Genomic DNA, 26,897 nt, shown 5'->3' on the forward strand with positions numbered 1-26,897 from the left:
ATGTGATGTGTTTCAGAGAAGTCCAGTTTGTTTCTTAAGGATCCAACTGACTTGATGACAAACATGTATGGTGACACCATTGTTACTACTAATGGTAAACACTCACACACATACAAGATGGCCCACACTTAAAGTACATTCAATTTGAGTATCAATTTTCCCTTCCCTACTCCACATGCTTTAAATACAAGCAAAAAACTTTGCAAACAGTGACTTGCATTGGTATATTTTAGGTGAGGAGGCATGCCTTCTCCGCCTGTCACTTACCAGCCTCTTTACAGGAAGCTGTTTGGGATCGTGGAGTGATTATATCGCAAGGTAATCATAATATTGTTACAACAGTAATTCATGTATTTGATAGCTGGGGGGATGCCTCTGTCTGAAGTTTGGGTTGTGGCGGCAGAAATAATTGCATAGATATATGTGACGCAACTGCAAACCTTTCACTGCTGCAGCAGTTGAAATGTGTCCATCCATGTCAAAGGTTTCTCTTGCAAGAGCTGAGTCACTGTTTGTTTGAGAAACAACAGTTCCTTCCAAAAAAACAGTTGTACTTTTACTTAAGACTAAAATATGTCTGTGCTTGTCTGTTTGTGTCTGTGTAGTGTATGTGAGCGCTGTCTGAAGGACCTCTCTGTCAGGTAACACTTACACCAGTTATATCCACACATATTTACCTTTTTCACGGATATATTTATATGTATTAATGTAGCTCAAAGAATACAATGAGATTTACAACAAGTATTGTTTCACAGTCCGAATAAGTAAGAAGTGATACTCTTTGATAAGCAAGAGTAAAGTTAGGTCCATAAGTATTTTTACTGTGTATGTAGTCCTTTATTTCAGAGGCTCAAAATTAATCAGACAAATTACTGACAAGCAGTTTCATGAGCTGTGTGATCAAAAGGATCACACAGCTCAGCTACACTAAGAGATCTTAAAAAAGAACTCAGGTGTAGCATCACAGATTCTTACCTTGTTTAAGAAAAAAAATCACTTAAGAAATAAGAAATCTGTAGAAGATAGGTGTATCAGTCTAATGTGTGCAATCAGTGGATGCCATCATGAATATAAACACAGAGGGTTCACCATAAGGTGCAAACCACTGGTTACACTCAGGAACAAGAAGATCAAAGTAGAGTTTGCCAGAAAACTAAAAGAACCTGTACAGTTCTAGGGAAAAAAGTCTTTGGAAAGAAGAAATCCAGATTAACTTGAAGGGAAGAGGAAATTATAGAGAAGGAGAGAAACATCTCCTGATCTGAAGGAGACATCACCGTCAACATGGTGGAGATGATGTTGTGGCACGGGCGTGAATGGCTGCCAGTGTAACCATGTCACTCGTGTTTATTGATGATGTTTATAGAAGGAGCAGGATGAATTGTGAAGGGCACAGAGCAATGATGCAGAACTGATCAGACAGTGCTTTACAGTACAAATGGATAATTACTCAAAGCCAACTGCAAAAGCAACTCAAGAGTTTATCAAGGCCAAGTCACTGAAAGAAAAAGAAAGGAAGAAGAATCCTTGGAATAAAAAATATGTTAGTGTATCCGATTATTTTAGCCTCTGAAAATGGGAGACTGTGTGTAACAATGTCTGCAATAACTAAACAAGTAACCGCCTTGAACCCCTTGAAGTAAAGCTGAAGGTCTGCACTTCAGTCACATCCTGATTGTTTCACTACAAACACACTGTGCTGATGTACAGATACAGTGTACACCACCCACCGCAGATGTAATTCACACAACCACAATGACAATATTTTGTCCAAACACACCCAACCTAACTTTGAAACCAAAGCTGTGAAGATGAATATCACCATGTGAAAAAAGTACAGAAGTTTTTTAAATGTAGTTGATAGGACACTAAAATATAAACGTCCAATGTTTATAATATTCATATTTTCATACATACATATACAGCTTTATGATGTGTTTCTATCAGTATTTCTTGAAGTCACTTGCTTAAATTACAGTCTCTCCCTGAGCCTGGTTCTGCTGGAGGTTTCTTCCTGTTAAATGGGAGTTTTTCCTTCCCACTGACACCAAGGTACTTGCTCATAAGGGCTCATCTGATCGTTCAGTTCTCTGTTGTATTACTGTAGGGTCCACCTTACAATATAGAGGCACCTTGAGGAAACTGTTATCGTGTTTTGGCGCTGTATAAATAAGTTGAATTGAATAATTTAATTGAATAAACTCATCAATGTGTCTCCGATTGTATACTTGTGTGTGTCTGTGTAGTGGTCAGCCAGAGAGTGTATACACTGTTTTTAAGTCTCTGGGGACAGAGCTGGTGTTGGGCCTTTTTCTGAACGTACGAGCTGAGAAGCAACCTGAACTTTTCCAGGAAATCAGTCAGCTGTGCACCCAGCACTGGCATGGTAGGGCCATACAGATAAATCATACACACATACACACAAAAAAACCCTCGTGCTAATTTTTTATTTAAATTTTTTTGCAGCCTTTTGCATTGATGTTCTTTCTGCAACTTATTTTTATTTAAATATAACACTAAGAAGTGATCAATCTTAACACCTCTGGTAATGTTAAAACATGACAATTTTTTCTTTTGTCTTTTTTTGGCAACTTCAAGTTTTGTGCAATAGACTATTGCAACATCTCCAACTTCCTCTTTCATTCTGGGACCGCACACATTCATCTTTGTGTTTCTGACTCTTTTGTTCTGCGCCTTCTGCCCTCCTCACCCTGCAGGCCTGATCTCTGCTCCAGTAAATGTGAAGGTTCCTATGTGGTCGTCGGGTTTCTCCATTGCCCTCGATGCCAGGAACAAACTGATGGACATCATCAAAGATAAACTGGAGAATGACAAAGAGGGGTGAGACTGCACACACTTCAGTTCATCTGCCACTGCTGCTTTCACAAAAACAAGTTTTTCTCAATTAAATAGTTACATTTCTATCTTGATTGTTTGTGCATGTTTTATATCAAGACAGATATGTTTTATATGTTTTGTATTCCACTTTCTGTTCCTCTTGTGTCTGAATAATGCTACACAAATAAACTTGACTTGACTGAAGTTAAATGATGTATAAATCTCTCCTTTCAAACATAAATCAGACTCTAGTGGAGGCCTTGGGTCTATACTGATGCTCTGATTTGTATAAGTGGCCCTTGATTAAGGATCCTTTCTCTTTCTTTTCTGTCTCTGCGGCCCTCTCCAGTTTTGTTGGCTCTCTCGGTTCTTTGCCGCTGCCTGACACAAGTTCTGCAGCCCAGCACCTCCTGTTGTTCATTTCAGCGCTGATCCCGAAAGCCCTGGCATCACTGCTCACCTCCTTCACATTGGCACTCGGTGGGAATGGACAGGTACACATATACAGGAGAAGAGTTTACAATAAAAAGAGAGAACGTTGGTGTTACCCAACTTGTTATATCTTTTTGTAAAGGCAGTGATTATTGTTCTTTCACGTTTATTCAACAACTGCAGGAAAAGCAGCCATAAATGCGCAGGAGGAATCCACGGTAGTAAACAGGCCAGTCACAAAAGCTGTAGATAGCATTGACGCAACATTTAGCTACTTTTCCAGGTAGGTGTGTGTCAGGTCAGGCATAGCATATAGTGTACGTTACAGTGTAGTGTTTCAGAAGGGTTTCTGGTTACAGTGTTCCTACGGCGTAGATTTAACACTGAAGTATAAAATCCCCGTTAAGCTGATTGTCTTAGTGCCTCATAAAATACTAACAGTGATCAAAACAAGCCAGTGTTAGGGTAGAAATGGAGTCCACCAATCATACTGTCAAGAAGGACTCAAAAATGCTCAACATACTCAAAAATGCAGTTTACACAGGGACAAAAAAACAAACCTGAAGCTAAGGTTAGCCAGCTAGCTGCGATGTTTGCTAGCCATTTGTACACATCAACATGCAGTGGTCTAAGGAGCTTGGAAAGAAAATGTTTGGACTTCATCCGAGAAGCTTCTTCAATTCTGAAGAGCTGAAGAAGCTTCGCGGATGAGAGGTGAAACGTCTTCAAGGAAACTTAAAGAAAATAAACGATGGACATCCACCATGCCACCATCCCATTACCCGATTACTTTTTTTTTTAAAGACACAAAAAACTAAAGCAATCAAAGCTGTCATCCCACTCCTCTAATTTTGAGCCTTACCAGTATAACTCAAACGTCAGCATCAGCAGGACTTGAGATTCATGTAGGCTCTATATGTAAAATGTTTCAGTTTTCAGTAAAAATCTTTGTGCTCTGACATACAGCTCGTTGTCTCTGTCTCCATGTTCAGGAGAAAGCCCGTCGTCAAGCAGCAGAAGACCCTGATTACCTGTGCCGGGTGCTGCTGGAGGTGCAGAGGCTATGGCCTCCTTTCATTGGTGGACGCAGAATAGCTGATCAGGTAGTTTTTATGTAAATTTCAGTGAATGAGCCAGTGCTCCTCATCTAGCACAATTATACCGTGAGTAATGTCTTAAAAGTGAAAGAGAATGAAGATTTTAATTTCGTATCCATGTGAAACACGTCTGATTTTTCCACCACTCATCTGGTCAGTTAGAAAACTTTTTGCAGAATCTATTTAGTTCTATTCAGAGGTCCAAAGTTTATGAGTGCGGAAGTGAACATCATCATGAGAATATTTAACAACTGAAAAAATACAACCCTGCAGCAGTAATGACTTAAATTGGGAACTTATTGGTTAGTCTGGTGACTTAGCCTTTAGGGTAATGACTAATCTTTGGGGCAGATTGTTTACTGTTGCACATTGTTGCATTTTTAAAAAGCCTAGTCATTGTCAGATGACCAGTAGTTTCAGTGGATTGCATTTTGGCAAATCCTTTTCCTGTTTTTGGTCCACATGAACTCTTCACCTGCATGAAACCAAAGCCTGCTCAGACGTCACCGGTCAGCACAATTTGAACTTGCTGAATTCAAAGGAAATAAATCTAGCAGCATGTGAACAGGTTGCTATTGAAATACCTCCCAGCAAACCTGTGTTTTCAGATATTTTATGGTTTGTATTTGTGTTTATAATTTTAATCCTGAGGTAGAAGTAGTTGTAGTAGTACTTGTAGTAAGCATTAGTTGTTTTGTCTTACTCTGCCTTCCTCTAGATGGCGACAGCTGACTGTAGATGAAAGACTTTTCTAAGAGCGTTGTCTGTGTATGCTGTCCTGCAGAAGGACTTGGTAAATAAATATTGTATATCTTCAAATGCGGTAATTCAACTTTACAGTCATTTTGAGACTTCTTCTGTTCTCTCACAGTAGCAGTCAGTGTTAGTGAAAGTCCTCTTGAAACCTTTATTTGTGTGCTTTTACAACTACAGCTGTGACGGTTCGCCCAACTGTGAGGTTTACCACAGGTAAACCACTCCACGTGTCAGTTATTATAATATCTTAAAGTTTGTTTAATTGTATTATTATTTTTCTTTTCCCCCTGTTTGCCGTGCATCGTCCGTTGGTTCTCATGTGATTATGTAAACTGATATTTTGTAGGCGTGTTTGCTGGGAAAAGTCTAGTAAAATGTAATCTGTACACTGATCAGACATCTGCCTGATAGTCAAAGCCCACGTCGTCTCGACTTACCGCCTACTGACTGGCATGCTGCTTTTGCCCCAAGGATGGGGCATTCAACAGTGTGTCCGCCTCCTCCCTCCGTGGCAGTCTTTGAACCCTGTGACTTCAGCAAACAGGCTTATGCAACAGTCCAATCAGAGACATTGATCTCTCTCTGTGATCGATTTCCTCCGCTTCCCCTCCGGAAGGAAGCGAGTGTGGGAGGGGACGGGGGTGCCAGTGTTTTCGAGTGAGGGTAAAGTGAACTGGTGATGCTCTGAAGCGGAGTGGAAAGTTTTGTCACTCCTGTGAAACATACCAGTGCACCATTCTTGCCAGCTTCGGTGGTTTATACAGAGATATAAATAAGATAAACACAAATGCACGAGCAAGACTTACAGGACTGGGCGCTAGAATATCTGCAGTGACTCGAGCAGCTGTGAGAATATTTGTGTACTTAAAGATACTCCAGCTAAAGTTTGAAAAGCAGTACTTTGAAGACAACTGCCTGTTAATAATGACATATTGCCAGTGCCATAGCTGATGCCCTGCCAGAAAATGCGAGAGGCAAGTGCTGTGCCTGCTCTGAAAGGACTGATGAGATGTTTATGTGTGCAGGGAAGTGTGTAGGAGAATGAGTGGTCATTAGTATTCACAATCAGGTGGAAAAAAGTGGATCCTCCCATCAGGTGGAACTAAGATATGCAGTGGTGTTTTACAACCTGTGTGCAAGAGTGAATGAGAGAAAGGGGAGGAGGGAGAAAGAATGAAACCAGCACCAAGTGCTGAGGCATTTCTCAATGAGAAGAGGGAGAATGAAAGAGATTTGTAAAAGATTTTCCACTCCACCAGAGAGAGGCAGAGAGAAAAATGAGTGTGCACAGGAAAGAGAAACAGTGATCATGTTCTCCGGCAGTCCATTAGTGCGGCTGCTAATGGATGTAGTGAAAAAGGTGATTTAAAAGGGCAACAATTGGTCTTTTTGCCCCAAGGTGGCTCTTTTCACCAGGGCTTAATGGAAAACCGGGCCCGGGATATTTTGTTTAAAATTGAGTTTTTATTCAGAATTAAAAGTGGGGCCTATTCACTGTGGTTTAAAAGGGTTTTTAACCCTTTCCCCTTTTTGCCAAATGTTGTCTTTATGGGGGAAAGAGTCAAAAGTTTCTTTCTTACAATTGTGCCATTTTCACTGCAGGTCAGGTGCGTATGTACACATGTAAAATGCAGTGTAAAGTAACACAAGCGTTCAGTAAAAGACCAGGAAAGCATTTCAAAGCCAAGTTTGTTACCCACATGATATTTAATAATATGATAATAATGTGAATATGTCTCTCTGTATGTTTGTGTAGGACTCCACGCTCATGGGGTTTCATGTTCCTAAAGATTTTGGTGTGATTTATATCAGCCATGCCGTCCATCGCGACCCGGAGGTGTTTCAGGAGCCTGATGCCTTCCTGCCAGAGAGATGGAGCGGAAGGTGAGGATCTTTTCTCTTTTTCTCTCATTCTTTTATTTTATTTTCTAGTTGTCAAGGAGTGTCATCGTGGTAGTAGAATTTCAAACTCGATGTCGACACCTTGGAAATACTTGATACCATTGTCAATACTATGGGGAAAAATAGAGTCATTACAAAACAGAGATTAGAACAATGCAAACAATAACATCAATGACAACACGATTTTTTAAGTTGTCTGATATGGTGCAAAAAAATTGCATCACTAATGCAAAGTGTAGATATGACAAATGTTTAAAGATTGTAAAAAGGTAGTGAAAAAAACCCCAACACATAAACACAAAAGGACGAGGGGCAGCGAGGTAGTGCCGCGCTTCTGGTGACTTGGTACCATATTTTTGTTGCTGATGAAACAGAGCAGTTAAAGTAGACTGCTACTGTTTCTGTGTAGTTGCTGATGAACTTTTCTCACATTCAATCTGCTGACTGACTTTAAGAGAAAAATAACTCTTTTCAAACCCAAATAATTATGTTATCCTGTAAAACTTATGCTGTCTATTAAAACTACAGTCAGGGAAATTAGATAATGTTTTGCTACTTACTCCAACATTATTGTTATCGTTTTATTATTTAGTTGTAACTGCTAACTAAGTAGTAACTGGTCAATTGCTAATAGTTAAACAGCAAATGTTAATGTACGTGCCAGCCAGGTAAACATTTATGATAACGGTTTAATACTTCAGTGCTGATGAAACGGGAGCTCTACTGACCTCTCAAAATTCCTCATAGAGTGTGAAAGTACAGCAGTGCAGTGTGAAGTTGTGTGTCAACTGGAGGGCACGAGGAGAGCACTAATTGTAACAGTACTGTTGCAAACGAGTATATAATCCAACAGTAATTTTGAGGACCAGTTAGTATCTTTTCCTTTCTTTTTTGACAACACTATTATCGAGTTAACAGCTCTTTACAGATATAGACCAAAGTGTCTTTGGTATCCCACCAATGAAGAGGAGTATTGTACAAGAACATGAAAAAGCAAGAGGGTTAAAACAAAGGTTTCTAGTCATTCCCAGCATCACCGAAAGTTGCAAACCATGCAGTATTTAGTCATTAATGTCTTTAGAAAAAGCAATCAATTATGCCTAGAACTTCAGCCTTGAAAAGGTAATGTATCAGTCTTTCAGGGAAAAACATTATTAATCAAGGCTTTCCCACAGACTTAAAATATATGAGCTGTGCCTCAAATGAGGTGTTAATTTCATGGGCTTTTTTTTTCAAACATAGGTTTTCTTGATGTTGCTGGATTGACCTGCACATTAAATAAATGTGACCGACACACAGCCAAAGAGTAGAAAATTGTAAACTGACAAAATAGCTTCAAGAACGGACAGGACTTTGTGGACCAATGGAAAAAATGGTCAAATTAAAAAAAATGGTAATTTATTTATTTTTGTTTGTTATTCTGAAAATTTCTTAGATCAAGCAAGAAGGAAGCAAACGGGCAGTTCTGTTATTACTCCCTTACTGATACATACTTACAAACACGCCACATTTACACACTCAAACACAATCAGCATTAGAAAGAGTAAGTGGGAGGAAGCTTTTAGTGCTGTGACACATCAGGGATCGAGGAAATGCGTCACAAAAAGATGTTTAAAAAAACACAAAGAAAAAGATAAAAGAATAAATAATAGAGCATTTTCTTCCATGTGCATTTATACGTATAGTTATTTATAAGGCACTCGATAAAATCTGAAAAGAAAGAATTATAGTAATGGACCCTGCTTTGAGGCATGCCACAAAGAAAAAATGATTCAGGAATAGTTTGAGTAAAATGAGTTGAGTTAAATGGACTTCCAATTAGTAGATGAACTGCTCTACCTCTCGAGCTTCAGCCACCCCAAACGCCAGCTGAGTCCAATCGAGCATCTGTGGGATGTGCAGGACAAACAAACCTGATCCACAGAGGCCCCACCTCGGAGCTTACAGGACTGTAAAGGATCCGTTGCTAACATCTTGGTGCCAGATAGCAAAGCACACTCTCAGGGGTCTGGTGGAGTCCATGCTTTGATGGGTCAGGGCTTTTTTGGGAGTGGGACCAACACACGGTTAGGCAGGTGGTCAACATGTTATACCTGATGGGTGCACATATGGCAAATATAATGCTATTCACAAGTTACATATCCCCAAAATGCTTTAACTTCATTATATAATGACCAAATGGCTTGCTGCGCAGGCAGGGTGAATACCTGTATTGTCGATTATATTTTCAGTTCAGCACCTTGTAAAAACTATCTCTGTGTTGGGTTCTTCACCCTGTTGGAAATGCACCATATTGTTCAGTCTTTATAGCACAGTATTATGCTTATACAGAAAGTATGAACAGCTGAAGAGGTTCTGAAGCTGTTGATGACGTGACTAAATGACAAAGTTATACTGTATTAACATAGGCACAGATAATGGATTACTAATTGCAGCAGGTACCACACAATAACTTCCTGTTTCAATGATAACTTTAAGAATAGCTGAGGGGGTTTAGGCCACATTTGCTGCGGTCAGACTAAAATACACAGTTTTACTGGATAGAAATGCACTCTTAAAATAGATGACAGCAAGATTAAATCAATAGTCTGTTCTACAACTTGTTTTATGACCGCAAAGCAGAAAAGAGTGCTGGTTAGTACTTTATATACATACGCCCACGTCTTTACTATAGCAACCAATGCAGATAGATAACAGCGCCTGAGCACACAAGTCTGACTGCATCGCTTTTACATGTACTTGCTCAGACTGTCTGCTGGGAAAGTAAAAAAAAAAAAGCCTTCTGAATACAAAAGGAGATGCATAAAGACTCTCTGTCTGTTACCTGCTCTGGTAAAATGAAACCCAAGCTGGCTCATTATCTCAGTCAGCCATTCATCTGTTCATTCACTTCCTTCATTCAACTGTTTATTGTCATTCATGCTCTCTCTCTCATGTGACACAGAGTGGAGAAAAAAAAAATCTATGAATGTATGTATGTAGGAAGGAAGCTGCTGCCATGGAAACTGGTCACCTGTCAGTATCTTCACCAATAGGGATTCCCCTGTGTGTATTTCTGTGAGTGTGTGTGTAGAGTGGGGGGAGAAGCTTATTTCTCTCCCATGATGCCCTGGGAAAGAGTGTGATGGGTTACAGAAAAATGAGTCAGAGAAACTCCCATCCTTTTTGCGATGAAACAGTAATAATGTTGAATTTCTTATATATACTGCATATATTTACTTTATTTACTTTTTTGTTGAGCAGAGAAATCTACTGCCATCAGTTGTCATTTTTGAAGGTGTGTATAGACCCCTCTTCTTCACTCTTATCTTGTTAAAACTAACCTAATTACCTGTTAACTTTTATTTTAAACCAGATAAAACCATCACACCAAATGAAGCAATCTAATGTTACAGTTGGCAGTTTGGAGTTTCTCTCTTTGAGCTGATCCATTATCTTCCGATCGTTTTGAAAAATGGAAGCAGAAGAAATAGCCGGAAAAGCTCAGGAGGAATTGATGGTGCTGAATTCAACAGTCACAGTGCGAGCTTAAGTCAGGTTACGGCATTGGATTTCAGAGGGGTTTGCATTTACAGCATAGATTAACTCTCTCAGGTATTAAAGTAGAAGGTACTTTCTGCCTTTTCCCAAGGGGTCGTCACACCAGACGATTCCACATATTTGGTTTGGTACAGATTTTATGCCAGACGCCCCTCTTAATGCAGCCCTTCCATTTATCGGAGCTGGGAACCAGCACTGGGAGCACACTAGCTTCTTACCCCCTGAGGCTGGGTTTGTGCTTCTTTCTGGTCTCGAACTGGGGGTCTTCCATCTGTGAAGTAAGGAAACACAGATGGAAGATGGTACACAAACTCAAAAAAGAAATTATCCTAAAACAGCTTAATAACTTAAGACATAGATCCAACTAGATACTTATAGCACAAAAAAAAAAAAAAAAGAGTCAAAAATCTGTTCAGTCTGCCTAACAGGCAGATACTTTTAGCCTGGAAATGGACACCATTTTAAATACTCTGAAGTGTGTGAACAGAGCACTCAGCTGAGAAGAGAAATCTATGAATGAATAGATGGCATGCTTTGTGTCTGCGTGTGTGAGCATCAGGTAAGATGGTGCAGGGTTAAGGAGTGAGTCAGAGGAGATTTTCCTTGAGATAGTATGATGTAAAAGAAAACTCTAGAAAAGTCATTAATAAGAAACTGCACAAAAAAAAACAAAAGACAAAGATGAAACGTGGAGTGTAGGCGCTAGAAGTTTGACTATACCTCGATTAAAGGTGTGAGTCATCCACATTAAGAAGATGTGTGTATTTGTATGGATGATTCTGGTCACCTTTTTGATATTTCTTACTGTCAGTACATTTTATTGAACCCTGAGAAGCGATCTGTGTGACCAAAGCTGATATATCTTTCATCCTTGCCATGCAAACCTCTGCTGCCTGTCTTTGCTTGTCTTTGTGTTTGTTTCCCTTTCCTCCCAACTGTTCCTGTCTCTGGTTTTCCATCTGCCAGTCTTCCTGGTGACCGGTTTCCTGTCTCTCTTGATAGTTGCCCAGCTCATTTTCTTGCCACCTGACTGTTTAATTTAATGACTGCAGTCCTGTTACATAACAAGCCCACCTACAATCACCGCAGTTTCATCTGTTTATTTTTTAATTTTTTGCGCAGTAGCTGGGTGTATTATCTACCGTGTGTGTTCCCATTCATACTCGTCGTATATTGTGTATGTGTGCTTTTCCTGTTGGAGGCAAATATTGGAGCTGGCAAGTTAACATCCTATCAGCTCAACACCCACACAGACTCTGGCCCTAGATAAGTGAATCAGAAATGCTACCAAGCACAGATAAAAATCTTAGCTATTGCAGTGGGCTGTGTTGCTAGTTTCACATAAATCCGAGAATAGGGACTTTTCTTCTTGTCTCCAAAAATAGTGAGAGACATCTTTTTTTTTAATTTGAAGTAGAAATTATCTGAAACTTCTGTGTTTGCGTACGTCAGCCACTATATGAATTCTTAGAAACGACACAAACCAGAGTCACCAGTTCATAAAGATAATGCCAGGAGTTTGTCATAGTCTAGTTGAACTAAGTATAACAGTTTCGATAATAGGCTTTACGTTTTAAAATAATAGACTGCATATAAATAACACATAGAATTCAAGATGCTGCCCATTAGTTTGTGCACTAGTGTTCCTAAGCCTCAAGTTTGGCACGTGAGCTAGGCTATAAACTCACACTCCACTTTCTTAGATGCACCTTGCTAGTACTGTGTTGGACCACTTTTGCTTTCAGAGCTGCTCTAATTCTTCATGGCGTAGATGCAACAAGGTGCTGGAAACATTCCTCAGAGATTTTAGTCCATGTTGACATGATAGTTTTACACAGTTGCTGCAGATTTGTCAGCTGCACACCCATGATGTGACCCTCCCGTTCCACCACATCCCAAAGGTTCTCTATTGGATTGAGATGTGTTGGAAGCCATTTGAGTACAGTAATTGCATTGTCATGTTATCAAGCTGGAAACAGCCATCAGAAGATGGGTGTGTTGGTCATAAAGGGATGGACATTAAACAATGCTCAGTTAGTACTAAGGTGCGCAAAGTGTGCTAAAAAAATATCCCCCACACCACCAGCCCAAACTGTTGCTGTTTACAGTCTTCTGTTGTCCAGTTTTGGTGAGCTTGCGTGAACTGTAGCCTACGTTTACTGTTCTTAGCCAACAGGAGTAGCACCTGTCATGGTCTTCTTCTGCTGTTGCAAGGTTTGATGTATTGTGTGTTGAGTGGTAATTTAAGTTACTGTTGCCTCCCTGTCAGCTCAAACCAGTCTGGCCATTCTCCTCTGACCTCTGGCATTAACAAGGCAGAGAACCATTGCTCTGCCTTCTTGGATTGGATATTTTCATTTCTGGTCCATTCTCTGTAAACCCTAGAGATGGTTATGTGGGAAAATCCCAGTAGATCATGAGTTTCTGAAATCCTCAGACCAGCCCATCTGGTGCCAACGACCATCCTACCTTCTAAGTCACTTAAATCACCTTTCTTCCTCATTCTGATTCTCACTTAGAACTTCAGCAGGTCATTAATGCTGTTAATATTTGTGTTAATAAGCAGTTGAACAGGTGTACCTAATGAAGTGACTGGTGAGTGCAACTTTGATGTAGGGTTTTTTTTTTGCCATTGAACTTTAAATGCAACAAGATGCAAATGAAAATAAATGATGAGAGTTTTTAAGTGATTTGCAGCTATTTGTTCGTCCTCTTCCCTGTCTTCCCTATCTAATAATTAATCTGATGATGCCCTCTTGGCCTCAGTCATGATCTCTCACAGAGCTTTCTCATTATACTTTATTGCAGAAAAATGAATTATACTTCACACAAGAGTATACTGCTCTGATTCACTTCCTATCCACTCAACATATTTGATATAGCATTACGATGGAGTGCTTGGTAAGACTTCCTTTCCCTTCCTATAGTGTACGCCGCACATCTTACTGTTTCAGGATGTACCTAATAGTACATTAAACCATTAGTCAGATGCTAGCAAGAACACTAATAATAACACTTCTCTCACACACAAACCATCTGACACAGTGGACCCAGACTATACGCACCACTAATGCTTCCTGTTTGCTTTTAATCAGAGCTCAGGTTTCAGGAAGACAGGATCCATTAGAGGCAAGACACGGCCTGCATCAGATGGATATTGAGTAATGGTTGGAAAGGACCTGCTTTCTTAAGTATATTTTTAGGAAATATTAGAAAGCAGGCGTGATGGAGTAAAGTTGGGTCCCTGATTTTTGGTCATTTGTCTTGTGGAACTTCATTCTAAGCTGCACTCTTGGTTGGTTTCCTTTGAGGTCTAATTTATTTGCCTTTTGTGCCAAAGAGAGAGGGGTCAGCTGGATTGATCGAGAATTCTGGGTGTTTTGTATGATGCATTGTAGAGTTTTTGATGATGAGCAGCACCGTGAAGCAATGCTCTCCTTATTCTTTGTACACATTTTTTCTTCACCCAGCCAAGAGCTGAGATGGAGGCAAGCGATTGGTGCCATTTGTCAGCATTTTTATCAGATAGACAAACAACTACAAAGCCAAGTTTCATAAAACGTGGTGCAGAGGTGGAGTGTGGGCAAAAGAAGAGCCCACAGAGAAGCTGCAGTTCATTGTCTTTAAAAGTGAGAGATGAGAGAATTGGCTTTGGTGGAAGACCTGCTTTCTCTTAGTGCCCTTTTTGTTGTCATTAGTAAAGTGAAACATAAAGTGAAACAATGACCTGAAAAAAACAGTCAGGGTGTTTTAGTTTGAACAACTAACTTAAAAAATACTTTGTATTGACAAAAAAATCTACAAGATACATCTCTGGTTGGTCTATATCAGATTTAAATATGGTCATATGCCATGCTGTGAATTTCTTATGGATGAAACACAACTTTAAATAGCTATTTTTTTTAAACAACCTCAAATACCATTTGGGATAAGTTTGCATAACGTGCATCTTTTTTTAAAATCATTTTTTCAAGATATACCTTTTGATTGACGTTTGTGAAGTCTGTTCAAGATAGATTATTGATTGATTTTTGCATCTCTGATTTGTCTACCCTATGCAAAATTTAATTGTAGCTCTTGTGTTTTGCATATGCAGGAACGAAGGCCATGAGCACTTCCTGTGTTCCTTTGGCAACGGGCCCAGGAGCTGCATCGGAGCTAAACTTACCAACGTCTTTCTGAAGGTGACCTTCACACACAAGTGTGACAAAGAATACATCGACACACACTCTTTAATTATCACTGTAAAAGTGACTTCTTTAACATAAAAGGTTTTTTATGTGGGTTCTGGGGTTTTTTTTTTTTACTTCCTCTCTGAGACTCTGGTGCATTTAATGGCTTGTTGAAAGATTTGTGGTCTCTGAGCCTCAGCTCTGCATTTTATATTTTGGGCTTCTGGGTTACATGTGGAGGGAAATCGGCTGAAAAGTCGATGGAAAGTTTACTTGCAATGGATTTATCCTCTTTAGAGACAGAGCAAGCGATGCAGCTGATCAGATGTGAAGTAAGGTCTCAGTTGAGCGAAATATTACTGATGTGAGATTGAGGCATCCAGTTAGGTTGTCCGTAGTTGTCCCCAATAATTTGACTAACAAAACTAATATCTTTCAAAAAAAAATTGACAAGAAGTTCTTAATTTAGATTTTCACACTCTGGATGCTGAACATCAGCAATATAATTTCTAGATGCTGTGTAAACAAGTCTTAAAAGTTTGGTTAAATTAGTTAAAGAGTTATCATTAAATGTAAAAATAGAAACTTCATAATCCTCTTAAAAAGATATTTGTGTTTGCCGCAGTCAAACAAAAATTCAGTGTCTTGTTTGGGGTTTTTTTGGGAATATGTAGGCCATATGCGTTAAAACGTTATGCAAACCACAGAGATACGGCACCTATAACAGCATCTTTACTAAAATTTTCCTGCACTGAGATCTGATTCGAGCTTCTCATGTCAATCCTTTAATGCAAAAACAGCTAAGAGTGAACCTGTTTACTGCATCTGTGTTAAGTGTGATTAAAGGGTTCAGTTATTGTTGTATGTTTATATATCATTTTAACTGTAATTAATGGGGGAGGGGGGTCTAAACTAACCATATCTGTCATTTGTAAAGAGGTTGCTATTTGTAGCGGTTACAGTAATAGCTTAAGCTAGTAAACTGACAGATGCTGTTATTGTTCAAAGTTAGAGGAAATATAACGTAAATGAAAGGTGTGAGTCAGAACAGAGAAACAGAGGATAATGCTACCTTGTGCATAGCAGTTTATCAAGCTACTTTGATAAGCTGCTCCTTAATGACAAGGGTCACCACAGCAAGTTGCTCCACATGCAAAGTTGGCAAAGTTTTATGTTGGATCTCCTTTCTGACGCAATTCAAAAGGAGAATCACTTGCTAAGCGAATGTGTAAACCTCCACACCATGGGGCCACTTATTTTGGTATACCTGTTCAAACACTCATTAATGTATGGACAAGGTCAAGATGACCTTCCTTAGATCAGACAGAGCATCAGAATGGGGAAGAAAGGTGATTTAAGTGACTTTGAATGTGGTATGGTTGTTGGCGTCAAATGGGCTGGTCTGAGTAATCCAGAAACTGCTGATCTGCTGGGATTTTCACACACAACCATCTCTAGGTTTTATAGAGAACCGTCCAAAAAAGACTAGAGTCCAGCCAGACTGCTTCAAGATGATAGAAAGGTTGCAGTAGCTTAAATACCTACTTGCTCCAACTAATGTGTATTGAACACACAACACATTGAACTTTGCTGTCTGCTAAGAACAAGAAACTGTGGCTATGGTCCAACCCTATACTAGCAAGGACCACAAGTTACAACATAGACATCATGACATATATATTAAGACGTGAAACCAGTGATTGAGCCCGCAGAGTTACCAATAAAGAGTCCACTGAGATTGCATGCCATGTGAGCAGAAAGGTAATTGACTGATATGTAACTGGCCTTTTTCCTTGGGTAATCAAAGAACTCAACCCCCAGCTGGCCATTAGACATTAGAGTCCAGGTTTGCAGTACTTGGCTGGATTGGCTTCATTGTTTTGGGGGTTTTTTTTAGACCTGGTTGCCGCATCTTTCTTTTATAGCCTACAGTTTAACACAGAGTTAGCAGAGCTTCATTAGCAGAACAGGTCAACTACTTTACCTTTCTCTGAAGTGCACTGGGAAAAACGCTCACAGCGAGCCAGCTGTGGATGACAGCTGCGGCTCAACTGATTGTGGCTGTGCAACCCCCCCAACACACATGCCCCCCCACACACAGTGGAAAAACCACTCAGAGAAGGAAACCATCCCCCAACCATTCAGTAAATAGAGCACTGCTCATGGGAATGACGAAATGCTTGGCTGTCTGTGTGTTTATTAGATATACCAGAGGGAAAGATCCGGGCACTGACTGTCCCCTTTTAACCACCTCACAATCCCAAAGGCATATTCACCATAGCTGCCGTTGCCTATATACTGGGCACACGCATATACACATACAGCCCATTAAAGCCATGAGAACAAGACAGGTGTGTTACAGGTGTGACAACAGGAAGCAAAGAGATTTAATTTCCCATGTGGGGGCATTCCTTCTAGAAAGAGGAGTGCACGTAAATAAACGTGTGCGTATGTGTTGTTAGCTTGACACTGGAAAGCCAAAGCGGTGACACCAAGTCAACAACAAATGCTGTGAGCCAGTGGATTTCCAGGAAATATTACAGACTTTCAGTCGTCACTGATTTACAGATTTACCTGTGACCAGCTTTGTTTTTAGGCTGTGGTAGATGAAAGCAGGCTTCTTATTTCTGCATATTTGCCAAAGATTTGGTTGAAATGGCTACAGATTTTATCCAGTAGGTCATTTGATAACATTAGCCCCATGAGTTTTTATGTATTACAATGTTTCTTTTCAAAACAAGAGTCCTGTTAAATTACTCATAAATATGAATTAAATGTTTCGATGGCCATGAAAAGCCTAGCTGCATGCATGCATGCCTCAGGAAAAAAAAATCCCCTTGCTCACAAGACAACAACGCTTGCTTGTGTACAAGACTTTGAAGTAAAGGAGCGTTTTTGTTCTTGTATTGCTCTGTCATATATTAGTGTGACTGTAATAACTCAGCCTGGATTCTCAGAGCACTGTTAGAACAGTGTTTCAGTTTTTTCTAAACCTCCTCAAAAGAGGTACTCAGATGCTAACATTACCACAATGAAGGACACACAGGAATATCTTCCACACACCCAGGAAAAGCAGAGCATATATGTGTGATTAGTATTTAACTATATCTGTACAAAATGTAGTTGGCTATAACTACTTAGACTAAAATCTACTAAAACTAATTAGTTAAACTAGTTCACCTACTCAGTTTATTTTTAATTAAACAATCAGGATGTTATTGATGGCTTTCAGCTTTATTTCAAGGGGTTTAAAAGTAAGTATTGCATTAACTGTTTAAGAATAACAGCGATTTTTATAGAATCAGAATCAGAATACTTTATTGATCCTTAGGGGAAATTCTTTATATATATAATCGCCCATTTTCAGAGGCTGAAAACTTATTGTGCAATTGCATTTGGTAGCTGTTTGCTGGTACTGGCAATATATAAAATCTAAAAATATATCGAATGCAAGTAAAGGATGAAAAGCAAACATATCAAAGTGATAGCAAAAATTTCAGGAGTGGCTAAAAACCAAAAAAGAAAAACTGCTTCAGTGAAAGACCACAGAAGAAAACTGATGTGGATGATCACAGAATTATTTTCATGGTTGAGAAAAACTGCTTCACAACACCTCACCAAGTGAGGAACCCTCTTGGGCAGCGGTCCCCAACCTTTTTGTGCCATGGACCAGTTTAATGTCAGACAATATTTTCACGGGCCGGCCTTTAAGGTGTCGCGGATAAATACAACAAAATAAAATGATATCACCAAGACAAAAACTGTGGTATTTTGTAAATATAATAATAAATGCGAATTCACTGTGTAATTGTGTAACTTTATTAGCAGCGTCCTGCTGAAATGCGCCAACAACATTAAGAGTAACATCCTCCTCTCTGCCTCTTAATGCTCTCTGGTCGCTATGGTAACACGTAAATATTTCTTTCAAAATAAGACACACAACTATAACACAGGAAAAGATCCAGGGAAACCGAGTTAATGGTAAAAACCATGAAAACCATAAATTTCACACCCGAGCCTCAACTCTCACGGCCCAGTACCAAAGAACTCACAGACCAGTACCGGTCCATGGCCCGGGGGTTGGGGACCGCTGCTCTTGAGGAGGCAGGTGCATCATTGTCAAAGTCTATAACCAACCAACAAACAAAAATATTCGACTTTTCCAGTAAACATCTAAAAGAGCAAGCACATTTCTGAAAAAAAGAAAAATCTTTGGATGGGTGACAGGGCTTATATTTTGCATTTTATTGTTAGCCAGTGGGCAGCAGTCTCCCAAGGTCAAGAGCTGTCCTGTTTTCTTCACTGAAAGACATGAGAGCAGAGAAAAGGAAAGGAAATGAGAGGGTTATCGCAGCTGTCCACATCCACTGAGCCAGATAAGTGACAAACGCTAAGTATATTATTGAACCTCGGCTGGTAGATTACATTCACTAAGACAGACCTTCCCAAAGTGTGGGGCCCGCCCCCAGAGCCATTGCAGGGGGGCGCGGTATGAAAGGGGGGGGGGGGGGGACAAAACGCTTGGACATTGCTAGCATGGGGCGCCCACAGAAACGCAAAGCAGGAGATGAAGCATAGCTGAATATGTTTCCAAACCAACTTCATTCTAAGCCAAAGACTAGAAAATATGGTGAAGCATATCTTCCCTTTGGTTTCACCTGCACAAGTGCCGAGGTAGGTCTCCACTGCAGAATTGGTTTTCCCTGTGTCTGGAGCACGCGCTGGGCTGTTCAAATCACGGACAAACAGTATCCCACAGTTGTGTTTTTAAACCCATTTTGCACAGAGAGACATTTTTTGAAAAATGCATCGATAGCAATGTTGAATATTATTACACATGAAAAAAAAAAAACTACATGTAAAATAATTACACCGTGACGCCTCTGCCTTTCTAAATGGAGGGACAGTAACTGTGTGTGTATACGTAAGCATGTAAAACCTGAAGATAGTCAGATTAACAGTAACAGTATTTTGTCTCTATCTCCCATTCTGCAATTCATCTCATGTAAACGTGGCGCACAGCGTGACGTGAAAAAAGGCAGATACCTTTTACGTTGCGTGACGAACTCTGTATTCCTCGTCCACAAGAAAACGGAAAAAAATGAGTTTTAAAAAATCTCCGTTTTCGGTGATAGGAAACGCCGTTTATGCGAAACAGCTGCGTTTTCAAAAATACCCGTGTAGGTGTGGACGTAGCGTAAAAGAGTTAGTAGTTTATTTTATTACTACCTGTCATTTATTGCAGATTGGGGGGGATATTTTTCTTGTAAAACAAAGGGGGGCCCAGCAAAAAAAGATTGGGAACCACTGCATTAAGACATCATTTATATGTTTTTGTTCTCAGATTATTTAACAGTAAAAACAGCAAGATACATGGGGGTGTTAATGCACGCTATCTAAAATGCAACAGTGAGGGATGACTCAACCCTGCACTCACACTTATGAGTCACTGAAAATGTTGGGTGGGATTGAGTGGAGCTCAGGTGTAGTTCAAAGCAGTTTAATGTCTCTCCTCGTTCAGCTATTGTCCCTCTTCAGCAGGACAGTTATTGTTTCAAACTGGATTACTCATCATAGATAATCAGTTGCTTGTTTTGGATTATTTACGATTGTCATGATTTGTCTCTGTCTCTGGAGATATCGATATATTTGGCCACAATAGTGAATACACAAAGTAGAATTACCACCTCTCTGATACTTAAAAAAATTAAAAAGTGTTAAATGCAGATGCTTACGAAATTATGTAGTTTATTAAAGCTGTATAGGTGTAGAGCTCGAAATAGATCGCACAGGTATTCTCTTCCTGTTTTACTATTTACACTTTTATATATTTAATTTACATTTATAAAAATTAATCTACTTTTGATGTGTACAGTTTTAATAAAATTTCTTTTATTTGACTTTACTGGATATTTTTAAGTACCTTCTAAATTAAATGACACAGACTGGCATCCATCAGCAGCGTTGCCTCTTAGTTTAGAGAGGACTGAAACAGTGTTTGATGCTGCTTCACAACACAAATGTACACTATATTTTTACTGCTTTTATTTTGCTGCTCAAACAGAATCTTCCCTTATCTCAGTTTTTAAGTTGTTAATCCTGTCTTTAAATAGTTAATTATGATAAATTTATAACAGAGCTATCTGCTTTGCTTTAACGATGCATGTGTTTGATTACATCTCTTACCGTGCTTAATTACAGAAAAGATCAGACTGGCAGATTAAAGTACATCTGCTTGGCTTTCAGCAGGGTGACCATTTGCACACACACACACACACACACACACACACACACACACACACACACACACACACACACACACACACACACAGAGAGAAGGATGAGGGCATGACCAGAGTAAAAAGTAGACTGCAGGGATCTAGGTCAGAGATGTGACTCATCGCCTCACTTCATCCTTCCCCCTGTCGTCCTCGCTACCCGCCCCCCTCTCATAATTCTCCCTTCATTCCCTCTCCTCTCCTCTCCTCTCCGTTACTCCCTTGATCCTTCCCCGTTCATTCATCCTCCCCCTCACAAGGAAAATCTTCATTCATAAAGTGGAGAGACGCAGGGGAAATATGTGTTGGTTAGACAGGTCCATGGCTGAGGATAAGCCGGTAAGGAGTGTTGTCTATGACATCACCAGTTCTGAGCTCTCAGTGCTCTCACTAGAATAAAATAGAATAGAATAGTATATGTATGGGGGAAATGAAATAGAATAGAGAATGGAAAGTAATGCTTAATAATATAGGATAATATAGAATAATAGACTGGCAATAATAGAATAGAATGTAGAATTATGTGGAATAGAAGAAAATAGACATTATAGAGTAGAATAGAATAAAATAGATTAAAATAGGAATATATATAATTACATGAAAAAAGTAATAGAATTGAATACAAGAGAATAGAATTATGTGAAATGATATGAAACACAGTAGAAAAAACATAATAAAATAGAAAGTAATGAAATAGAATAGAATAAATACAACAAATATAATACAATAGAATAATGGGGTATTGGAGGGAAAGCAAAGAAAATCTAGACGAACTGAACAGAAGTGAAAATTGAAATACAGTAAAATAGAAAAATAATACAAATAACACAAAAAGTAATTAAACAAAATAGAATAGAGTCATTTGGAAAATAATAAAATAGAGTAATAGAATGGAATAGAATGGAATAATAGTGATATATAAAACAGAATGATGACTAGAACAATATATTGAATGAGTGAAAGAGAAGGGAATACAAAGGAGTGACACTGAGAGAAATGATATGGAATGAAATAAAGGTCTTCTCTTCAAATTATGCAAATTTCTGTGTTGCTTAAAGGAAAATGTGTTTCTAACTGTACGATTTTGTGTCTGAATGTAAGCATTGTTGATTCCAGGTCTAAAGGACCAAATGTTCCATTACAGCTTGCCTGGTAAAAGTTGTTGCATTGCTATTTTCAAACCTGGAAAGGAACATACAAAAACAGGCTTGAAGTGATGTGGAGGCTGTAGCTTTGCAAGTTGGAGACTTATTCAGCGTTGGTGGATGCTCTAGGTCTGCCAAGTGCCTTCAGTTTTAACATTTTGTTTTCGCTCGGCTTTAAAATAGAAAATTGTCCCTTACACCCATGCAGCTCTTCACTCTACATAAGTTTCGTTTATGTAAAATGGAGCAAGCACAACCAGAAAACAGTATTTTTGTGTTTCGCTGCCAGGAAGCGTGCGTGTACCTGTTAAACAACTTTGACTGGTGTTTGGACCCTCCAGTGCAGAACCTCGAGTACAAATGGCTGCCCGTGTCTCGCCCTGCCAACCCCCCCACCGCCACCTTTACCCAGCGGGATCACACCCTATCTGGCAGAAGTGACACCAGCTAGGGATGCACAGTATGCTCCATGATGCACCTAAAAACTCTACTAAAAGTCACACATGCCTGTGCAGAAAACGTTGGAGAATATCTTAAGACATGCCGAGGGAAGCCAGCAAACTGTGAGGCTTTCCCCCTCCCCGCTGTATATAATACAGTAATCATCCCGGGGAAAGCCGGAGAGAGTGCTGGTTTCACTCTGTCTGTTCCTCTGCCAGATATTCTGCAGCTTTCCTTGATGACTGCAATGGGAGACAAGATAAATGAGTCATTCTTCAGTTGTTGACTCTGAAACTGCTAAACGGATGTTTGTGTTCTGCCTTTTGTAATGAGTAATTTGCAACATTTTAAAAACATTGACCAGATTTTCGACGAGAAAATCTTTATATGAACATTGCCTCTTGCTTAAAATTCCCTTGTGCTCATTTCTGTGTTTGTATATATGAGAGCAGAATGTGAAAAAGCTCAAAAATAAAAATCCATCCAGGGGGGACACGTGCACGGGTGAAAATCGAGGTAAACCCTCAGATTCCATCACTGACTGCAAACCTGTCTCCCCCACCACCACCACCTAGCAACCACCAGTGCTTAGCAACAGTTCGTCATACCGACTTGCCTCCTTTTAGTATGCAAGTCTCACACGCGCACACATACACACACTAACCTGGTTATTTTTGAAAGCGTTCACTTGGCACGCCATCTGAATTCCATGTAAATGACGCCAGAAGGCATTTCAGAGCACGCGTCTGAATTTTAAGCACCATGAATGATTTGAGTCATAAATGGAAACGATTCTGTGCCTCCTACATTTATAAGAATCAGTTTAATGTCATATTTATTAATGTGCAGCTGAAGTATACATGCATCATCTTGTGCTGTATCACTTAGATACCTTGTTGTTGCTTGCATTTTGCCTTTAGTAGTGTTTTTATGTTATCGTGAGGTTTGACATAGGATTCATGCAATGTTCTGAATATCTGAATGTTACCTTATTGGCTGAAAAAAACTTTAAAATTTAATTCTTGTAGTATTTTTATGCATTATATTAGTAATTTATTTTTCTGACCTCAAGATTTTAGGTTTTACTGTGCAGTGATTTTCCACAGGATGGGTCTAAGAGGTCGTCAAGCAAAAAAAGGTGACAGGGAAAAGACTGTTTACAGGCCAGTATTTTTAAAAGCATTTTGAAGTGTATTAAAAATACATACAGTTACAGTTAAAATGTCCCAATTTAAAAACAAGTTATTAATGCTGTAATTTATGAAGTGTTGGAGGTGCTGCAAGAGCACTCTTTTTTTCAGTTTTTTTTGTTTTGTTTTGTTCCAATAAAGATTTGTCAGTGAAGTAACACGTAAGCTGTCTAACATGTGAAATGTAAGCTGCGCTGTCTGCATAATCAGCTAAAAGCACGTCTCGGAAAGATGTTCTTTTCCTGTGGGAGCTGCTCAACAAACCTACTGTTCTCTTTGCTGCACTCCTCTCTCTCTCTCTCTCGCACGCACTCGGCTAAGCTGCCGCCATGCAGGTTTTTCACTGTTTCTCTCTAACGCACACACTTGCAGACATACATCACACAGGATCTGCCAGAAAATGAGGTTCTTGTGAGCAGACTGGTATGACTCACTCTTCTGCCTGCACTTGTCCATTAGCTGACACTCCTACTCACAGTCTATGACAGGCAAAAGCGACTTAGAGTGTATCCTCTTATGCATAAGGACATATGGCTCTGTTTTATTTATTGGAGCTTTTTTTTCCTCGTCATTTAACCGTCCACTTTCTGCTTCTAGTTTAAAATACCGGCGAGATACTGGCAGACTAAAGTGTTCAAGTGCGCTGGGTAAAATGCTCCCTGTTTAAGTTCAGCAGTTTATTTTTCAGAGTAGCTCATTTGGTCTAAAGATTCTTTCACTGGCTTATTTTAAATTTACGTCATTATGGTAGAAAATATACTTAGAGAGACTTGTCATTTTCTTGATGTTTCCTTCTGTACAGAAACAAAAGTTCATAGCCTGAAAAATAAATTGGTGAAATTCTCTCGTCATTCAAGCATATCACCTTTGTGTACCCTTTAACTTGCCTTATTGAGATATCTGCAGTTTTATTGCATACCACTCTGTCTTGTTGCCCACATAATCATATTTTAAGACGTGATTTAAAAATTAGGTCTAGTTTAAACAATGATCTTCTAAGCTGTTTTTGTGAATTCAGCATTGAGTGAATTTCAGGAATGTGCTAGATAATGATAAGTTCATTCAGTTCATCCAGAAGTAGGTGAAAGCTCTAGTGTTCATTATGTAGAAAGGATCTTGCAGTACAATGTACACTGTTTGTCATGCACACTGGAGTGAAGGAGGTCCTAACAGATAGATCACATCCACAGATTGTAGAGTTAAAACTAAGGGCTTATTGTTGTCCAAAGACAGAGGGTTTCCATTGTCTCTGACATGTTATGTATTATAAAATGGTCAGATGATAAGATTTGACCCGATGTGTGAAATTAAAGAGAATGTGAAAATATGCGAACCATTTAAACTCAGTATTTTATTGAAATGCAATATAAGCAATGTCAAAACTAAGAGTTTTCTTTCTTATTTTGAATATGGTGCTGCAAAAGTATTTCACTAAAGCTGGCACAGAGAAACTAAAAGGCTCGAAGGCCGTTTAATATTAAAAAAAAAGGTCTGTTGAAACATCTTGCAACTGAGTACATGGTAACAAAGAAAGTATACCCTCTTTCAATCCCAAGATTTTATGTAACAGGACATAATAAAAATCAGCTGGTCGTTAGCAGGTTCTAAAATTAACAACATATGACACATTACCAGTGTCATTATTTCAATAACAGAAACTGAACCAAAAGCAGAAGCAGTGTGTGAAAAAACGAATTAGCCCCTTACTGCTTTCATAGGACTCTAATCAAGTGCAAGTGATTAATTGAGCATCAGCACCTCTTTGAAAGACATGAATAATTCAGGTATTTGATAGCACAATGCCAAGGAGGAAAGACATCAGCAATGATCTCAGAAATAATTGATCTCAGAGAAAAAACTGTTGCTGCCCATCAATCTGGGAAGGGTTATTAGGCCTTTTCCATACATTTTTAAGTCCATCGTTCTACGTCGACAGTTTCCAGTCTTCCCAGGAGTGGACATCCCAGCAGATTCATCCCAAGGTCAGGCAATGCAACACTCAGAGAAACTGCAAAAAACACATCTCACATCTCAGACTGTACAGGCCCGAGTTAGCTAAATGCTAAAGTTTGAGTAGAACAAGTTTTTTGCTTTTTTGGAAAAGTCGCCACTTGCTAAGATAATACATACATAAAGATTATCCAAAAGCACCCATTTTCAGCTATGACAGCTCAAAACTCAACATCTGAGAGGTGCGGGGATGGATCAGTGCACATGCCACAGGTAACAAGAACGTCTGTGGAGGTGCCAAAAATGGTTCAGTGTGTTTTTTAGGTAATGCATTGCTTATTGCACCAAGAAAATGCCAAACTACACGCTGCAACAATAGCGTGGATCTATAGAGAAAAAGTCAGGGTAGTAAATTGGCTTTCTGTGCAGTGAAGACACGTGATCAAGTGACAGCATCACTCTGAAGCTGATAGCTGGTTGATAGAGTACATAGATACACATTCATAGGTAAACTAACATATGTACTAGCCTGTCAGATGCAGTGCCATTGGTAAGGACTTTAATTGCTAAAAACTGAGAAAAAACATTGACTTTGTTTGCTCTCTGGTCGCCGCTTAGCTGCAAAGCTTTGAAAACAGTTTACTTCTGTGAGGGTTTTTAAAAACCAGCACCATCAAGGACCAGGCAGTCACATGGCAGACAGGACTGGGGGTAGGACAGTGCATCCAGATGATAAAACAAAGCCTGAGGTCAGTTTTAATGAGCAGGGCTAACTACTACACCACTGTTCACTGTCCATCTGTCCACTTCCAGTGAGCTCTTGGCCTGCAGCGAGGTGTACAACAGGAAGACAAGAAACCCAACATCTACAAATGGCCTACACACGATTTGATAACATTATGTAGTAGATGTTTATTTGGTGTCATAGTAATTAAAACCAAACTTAAAAACTAACACTACATGAGAAAAAAATATTAAACTGTTCTGAAACTTCTGCTGATGACAAATACCAACCACACTGCAATAATTAAAAAAAAAAAAAAACCCTAAAAACTAATAGTGAAACTAATAAAAAATTAAACTGAAACTAACCATTTTCAAAAGCAGAACTAAAGCAGATCTGTCTTGAACTTGCTGACTTTTATTTAAAAAAAAA

At 39.3% G+C, this 26,897-nt stretch overlaps 1 protein-coding gene across 2 annotated transcripts in view; it reads left to right on the forward strand.

Moving 5' to 3' along the window:
- LOC146383573 (uncharacterized) overlaps nt 1-26,897 on the forward strand; it is a 47,283-nt gene that overhangs the window by 1,192 nt on the left and 19,194 nt on the right. Inside the window, exons 2-11 of one of the 2 annotated variants that reach the window (XM_084934890.1) lie at nt 17-94; nt 234-318; nt 606-641; nt 2,247-2,386; nt 2,718-2,841; nt 3,188-3,332; nt 4,263-4,373; nt 6,880-7,007; nt 14,662-14,749; nt 22,450-25,151. In XM_084934890.1, coding sequence (XP_084791016.1) covers nt 17-94; nt 234-318; nt 606-641; nt 2,247-2,386; nt 2,718-2,841; nt 3,188-3,332; nt 4,263-4,373; nt 6,880-7,007; nt 14,662-14,749; nt 22,450-22,611 — 1,097 coding nt within the window. In that variant the 3' untranslated portion in view covers nt 22,612-25,151. Of the gene's footprint in view, nt 1-16; nt 95-233; nt 319-605; nt 642-2,246; nt 2,387-2,717; nt 2,842-3,187; nt 3,333-4,262; nt 4,374-6,879; nt 7,008-14,661; nt 14,750-22,449; nt 25,152-26,897 lie in introns of those variants that run through there. The other variant, XM_084934892.1, reaches the window with a different exon arrangement.

The sequence above is a fragment of the Perissodus microlepis genome, chromosome 7, assembly GCF_051167445.1.
Source record: "Perissodus microlepis isolate ML-2025 ecotype Zambia chromosome 7, ASM5116744v1, whole genome shotgun sequence".
NCBI lineage: Eukaryota > Metazoa > Chordata > Actinopteri > Cichliformes > Cichlidae > Perissodus > Perissodus microlepis.